At 38.7% G+C, this 6,089-nt stretch overlaps 2 protein-coding genes across 2 annotated transcripts; both read right to left on the minus strand.

The window, feature by feature from the left end:
- Window positions 1-1,659: 1,659 nt before the first annotated feature.
- LOC102809855 (uncharacterized) lies at window positions 1,660-5,152 on the minus strand. Its single transcript, XM_085505327.1, has 3 exons — window positions 4,562-5,152; window positions 2,942-4,531; window positions 1,660-1,800 (listed from the first exon to the last, which is right to left on the minus strand). Exons 1-3 carry the CDS (start codon window positions 5,150-5,152, stop codon window positions 1,660-1,662), a joined length of 2,322 nt encoding a protein of 773 aa, XP_085361453.1.
- A 124-nt stretch (window positions 5,153-5,276) lies between these two features.
- LOC146748271 (uncharacterized) lies at window positions 5,277-5,857 on the minus strand. Its single transcript, XM_085505330.1, has 2 exons — window positions 5,790-5,857; window positions 5,277-5,739 (listed from the first exon to the last, which is right to left on the minus strand). The coding sequence occupies exons 1-2, from the start codon at window positions 5,855-5,857 to the stop codon at window positions 5,277-5,279; spliced, it is 531 nt and encodes a 176-aa protein (XP_085361456.1).
- Between the last annotated feature and the right edge of the window lie 232 nt (window positions 5,858-6,089).

A 6,089-nucleotide genomic window follows, 5' to 3' on the forward strand; every position in this document is an offset into this window, starting at 1 on the left:
AAATATGAGCATCAATTAATCGGTAAATATTGGAATGAACGTACAACTTTCCTCCTCAACTTTGAACGATAAAATCTCAATCGAAGCATTTGTTGGTTTTGAGAGACGATATTCCAACGTATACAGTATAATGCATAATAATACCCTGATACGGTGATAGTATATTGGTAGAAAGCACTAAGTACATAACTTAGATAGACCTTATCTGTCGTATCACATTAACGAGGTCACGGTAATTAAGATATATTTTAATGTGGATTGAAATATTGATAAGGATTCTACTGTTATTAGTCCCCGTTCAAGCTAAGTCCGAGCGTGCGTCCGGAGCTGTATCTCAGAAATAGACTGACCGGTTTCCTTCAAAACTTGGATATACTTAGCACCTATTCCGATACATGTGCACATGCGATGATTTCGTGATCGGGTCAAAGATCTAACTAAACTAAAAATCAGATCTCAGGCATGTGTAAGCCGATTTACTTCAAATTTCGTGGAAGGAAGGTAGTTTGCGCACATCACTTTGATTGGTAAATTTGACTCAAGACAATTTTATTGTTTGACAAATTCTATTCTAGACATATAACTTGTATATGCTTTGAAAAATTAACTTTATACATTATACGTAATCAGTACATCGTGGCATACATACATAAACACACATACAATAATGTTGACATCTAATTAACTGTGGTAGACTGCTGACAATTTTAGTTGACGTTAAAAATTAGGTGTATCAACGTGTCCGGAGCCAGATTCCAATTCAAAATGGCTATACCTGGAGCGATTTTCTTTCTTGTGTTTTTTGAAGAATGCATCCAATCCGTACATAATCTGTTAATCATACTTTTTCTTCCACCGAGAAATTTGGATATTCTTTTTTTTACATTTGTGTGTTAAAGCGTCCCGCTCGATATATGGGTCCCATGCAACAGCCCGTGTAAGTTAATGATGTTTGTCTACATGGAATTAGAGCGGCTGTAGTTCCAAATCAGCTTGCAGAGGAGTTGTTGCCGATAGCAACATAATCTCACATATATGCACACACGATGCATCCCTGTAAAAGCTATGTACACATAACGATTATTACGGGATGATCCCAGGTGTTTTGTTCCCATTTATTTGACACGATGCTTCTGTCACCAATTGAAAACATACGACATGTTGTATTTACATCACCCCGGAAACAGGTAGCAACCTGTCGGCTTCTCTATCGTAATTAATATATCGAAAACAAATATTTTAGCGTTTAAACTAAATTCATTAGCTGTGTACAGGTTTTTTTATGAGTTGTTATTAAATTTTGCGTCGCGTTTATGCACACTCTTGTGTGTTTACATGGAATTCGATATTTAAAATGGCTTCTCTGATTTGTACTTGATTCCCGGCCCACCTCGGAAGAAATAGACATAGACAAGTACTATAAATGTTATTGACTAAAACCGCATCTACATGTGGTTGTTAGTACACATTATCGGTTATTTTGGTGTACATGTGTTACCCCTGCCATTCGAACGAACCATCGCGGTTATTATTAGTTATCTCCCCTCCCAACGTTATGGATGAGGCCAAGACGAGGGATATCTTCCACGTGGATCTCTACAACGTCTCATCATTTCTGGAAAAAAAATTCAGTGTGACTAGTATTTGTGATTTCCGTGACTATCCGTGACGGAAAAGGGGTATTTCTGTTTCAGAATCAGGAACTTGTGTCTTGTTCTTTACTCGTATTGTCACTGTTAAGAACGCAGTTCTGACTGACTGCTTATACCATTTATTTAACCACGCAATTTCAACATAAAACTGCAACAAGAAATATAACAATACAATGAAATACAATATAGGAAAATCGAAATTACATTGGATAACAAAACGTATCAAAGTATACGAAATCAGTCTATCGCGATAGTAATACCATAGTGTATATAATATGTTGACTAAATTACGTCTATGACACCAAACCAACTATATTCCCTCACAGTACTAAACAGTAACCACAAAATACTGACTAATGTCAAAATAAGCACAGTGGATGTAAGGAACTCACATCGCTAAATATTACCAATAGCATGACAATACTGTACACATACTGGGTACATACGCTGGTAATAGCAAGTACACAATGTCAGATTAATACTACAAATGTCTAACAAAAGAGATCTACAAAATCACAATAGCTGCCTACTACATAAGTGCATGTATACAACCTAACTATAATAGGAAATACGAATAGAACATGCTCTGTGGCTAGCTACTATTTATACAGGCATAGGAAATACGTGTGCTTTTGACAAATGCATCATACAGTCTACCGATCGACGACTCATAGAAAGATCATACGGCTACAAATTACACTGTGAAAGTAACAATGGCTCGGAATAACAGACAATACACTAGTTCTACTAACCTCAGTTCCCGAGTACGTAAAAACATGGTAAAAGATACAAATACGTGTAGTTTCGATCTTGCGCTGCATTCACTGTTTATAAACAAACCGCCATTAAAACGAATCTCACTGAAATGATGTCCGTACAAGATCACGCAAAACTACGCGAGAGTTGAGCGAGAGTTAGCTTAAAATAAATTTAGAACTGTGTTCGTTACATGGCTCTTCTGGATTGTGATAAACAATACAAACTCTAAAACACTTTCTATTAATTACTGGCTAACTTAACAAAAGCTAAACTATCAAATTCAATAAACAAAGTTACAACTCTGGTAATATCTAAACAGATTATAAATCTTTAATAAAGTTCAGTCATGGTTAAAACTGATCGCTTATAGTTCAGTTACTGGCTCCCTCGACGGGATTGTGCTCTGGTCTATACAACATGATGAGCTTTGTTATCGGCCGGTCATACAACGCCATACAACGTCATACAATTGCCAATCTTCAGGCATACCTTCCGTACTAATCCATCCTTACTCGGCAATGCTTCATTACCATTGCACGTGGCCACTGACATCTGGGGGTATTCTCCTCAATGACAAGAACTATGTCTCCTTTAATCAGATTCAGTGTTTCATCTTGCCATTTTTGTCTCAGCTGTAAAGTAGGTAAATATTCCAACCGCCATCTACGCCAAAATTCATTGGCAAGATACTGAACTCTGCGCCATCTCTTTCTACAATATAAATCCTGAGGTACAAAAGCACCTGGCAGAGGAAGAATAACCTTTGATTTCTGTGTGAGTAACTGACTTGGTGTAAGAGGTTCACCAGTATCTGTAGAAGACATATCTAGGTAGGTCAGTGGTCTGCTATTCACAATGGCCTCAGCTTCTGTCAAGAAGGTGATAAGTTCATCATCTAACTGCTGACTCTGCTTTTCAAGAATTCCTGACAGAGCTGTTCTCACCGATTTTATAAGACGTTCCCAGACACCACTCATATGACTTGCAAGTGGTACGTTAAATTTAAATTCTATCCAATCGGTGCCATCCTTGAGGAGCTCCCTCTGTATCTGGTTGTTGCTTAATTCAGCAAGGGCAGACTCAAGTTCACCTTTAGCTCCTACGAAGTTGGATCCTCTATCGCATCTAAGACTTCTGACTGTTCCTCTACGGCATACAAATCTGCGATATGCATTCAGGAAGGAATCAGTGGTGAGTGAATAGGCAACCTCTATGTGTACTGCTCTAGATGTAAGGCATGTAAAAATAACGCCCCATCTTTTTTGATCACTTCGTCCTACTCGTGTATAGAAGGGACCAAAATAGTCAACACCGCTATAAGTGAATGGTGGATGTTCTGCTAAGCGGTCTTCTGGTAAGTCTGACATCTTTTGTATTACTGGTTTGCCACTGAGCTTCTTACATGGGATGCATTTCCAAAAGCAGGATGCTACTGCTACACGTGATTTCAAGATCCAATATCCATTGACACGTATTTCATTTAACATGTGTGTTCTACCTGCATGCGCTGTGCGCTTGTGGTGGTGTCTTACTAATACTGAAGTTATATGGGATCTAGATGGCAACACAACAGGATGCTTAAGATTAGGTGGAAGATTTGCTCTTCGTACTCTGCCGCCAACATGTATCAAACCATCATGAGCAAGATATGGATCCAATTTGCGCAACTGACTGTTGCCTTTCAAACGTGACAGTTTCTTTGACAAACTATGATGCTCTTCTGCAAAATGTGCAGCCTGCAGTTCTTTTAGAATTAATTGTTCTGCATGCTGGAGCTCTTCAACTGTTATCGGTGATACTGATACCAATGGTATGCTTCTGGAGCGAAGTCTTTGCATATATCTGATACACAGTGCTACAGATTTCTTCATTCTGTGCCAATCTGAGAAATAATCAAGCCTTTGTAAGAAACTGGCTGGCTCAGTTTTGATACTTTGTGTAGATAAGACAACAGACTTCTTCACTTCAGGATCATCTGTATTTAATGCAGTGGTACAGCTACCAGTATTTAGTGGCAATGGGTCTGAACTCTGAAGGAATACTGGACCTGTCCACCATAATTTATGGTTTAAGAGATCATCTACTGAGGAACCTCTTGATGCTACATCAGCTGGGTTAGACTTAGAATCGATATGGTTCTATTGTAAGACTTCAGTATGATTTCTTATCTGTTGTATGCGATTTGCTACAAAGATATGAAACTTGTGTGCGGCATTGTCTGTCCAGAAAATATGTTTGGCATCATAATCTAACTCGCGTTTCAGGAATTCACTAATTTTCACAGCAGTGACTGCAGCTGTGAGCTCTAGTCTGGGTATGGTTAGTTGTTTCGTAGGAGTTACACGAGATTTAGCCATCAACAAGGTGCTATAAATCTTACCATTTGAATCAATAATGCGTAGATATGAACAGCTGCCATATCCATTCTGTGATGCATCTGAGAAGTGATGCAACTCTCTCACAATTGGCTCCTGCAAACCTTCTGGTTTCTCGCATCTTGTTATGTAAAACTGTGTCAATTCAGGTAACTGGTTTCTCCATTTAGACAACTGTATACATATTTCATCAGGAACTGGATCATCCCAGTGATGTCCATCCCGACAAAGACTCTGCAATATCTTCTTTCCTTCTAGGAGACATGGCGAGATGAAACCCAATGGGTCAAAGCTTGATGCTACTGTGGATAAGATACCTCTACGAGTGAGTGGATTATCTTTCAACTCAATGCGAAATCTGAGCATGTCATTCTCAACACACCATGTGACACCTAGAGTTCTTGAAATTGGTAATTCTTCATTCAGGAAGTTGAAAGACTGGATGTCTTTGGCACGATACTCTGGTGAAATTGTTGTCAACACCTCTTTATTAGTGGATAAGAAGTTTAAATCCTCCTTTACCACAAAGACTAGTACTCTCCTTGAACAACTGTATTGCTTGTTGTGCTGTCTTTACAGACTTGATACCATCATCTACATAGAAGTTACAGCGAACAAAGTCAGCGCCCAGTTTTCCACACTCTGCTTCAAATAAGTCTGCTGTGAGACGTAATGCAAAATTGGCTACTCCAGGTGAAGAGGTGGCCCCAAAAAGATGAACTCTCATACGGTATTCTACTATAGGACCTTCAATGTTACTGTCCTCAAACCATAGGAATCGAAGATAGTCTCTATGTGGTGGGCTCACTAATACCTGGTGGAACATTCCCTCTATGTCGCATACTACTGCAATCGGTTCCTCACGAAAGCGACATAATACTCCTATCAAACTATTCAACTGATCTGGACCACTAAGTAGACACTGGTTCAGACTGATTCTTTTATATTCACTGCTACAGTTGAAAACAACTCTGAGCTTATTCGGTTTCTTGGGGTGGTATACCCCGTGTCCTTTTCTATCTCAGTAGCTGGAACCTTTTCTGCATAAGATTTCTGGATCATATCTTTCATGCTCGTAATGTAATGATTTCGATACTGTACATTTCTGCCTAACTTCTTCTGTAAGCCTAAAAGACATCCAAGAGCAACACTATGATTATTTGGAAGTCTTATATCAAAATGCCCATCTTCATTCTGTAAAGTGTTCTATTGCAAAATCTTCAGAAAGCGGAAAACTTCCAATAAAATCTTGTCATCTACATGACGCTCATGAAATTCAAGTTCCATCATACTTCTCACTTCT

Source organism: Saccoglossus kowalevskii, chromosome 2, assembly GCF_978046115.1.
Source record: "Saccoglossus kowalevskii chromosome 2, keSacKowa6.1, whole genome shotgun sequence".
NCBI lineage: Eukaryota > Metazoa > Hemichordata > Enteropneusta > Harrimaniidae > Saccoglossus > Saccoglossus kowalevskii.

Excerpts from the sequence above, each read along its gene's own strand:
- LOC102809855 (XM_085505327.1), bottom strand. The coding sequence starts at position 5,152 with ATGCTCAGATTTCGCATTGAGTTGAAAGATAATCCACTCACTCGTAGA. Across the intron at positions 4,532-4,561 it reads AGATAAGAAATCATACTGAA|TCTAACCCAGCTGATGTAGC; the intron begins GTCTTACAATAG and ends ATCGATTCTAAG. Across the intron at positions 1,801-2,941 it reads GTCAGTGGCCACGTGCAATG|TTTTATGTTGAAATTGCGTG; the intron begins GTAATGAAGCAT and ends TTCTTGTTGCAG.
- LOC146748271 (XM_085505330.1), bottom strand. The coding sequence starts at position 5,857 with ATGAAAGATATGATCCAGAAATCTTATGCAGAAAAGGTTCCAGCTACT. Across the intron at positions 5,740-5,789 it reads GAGATAGAAAAGGACACGGG|CAGTGAATATAAAAGAATCA; the intron begins GTATACCACCCC and ends TTTCAACTGTAG.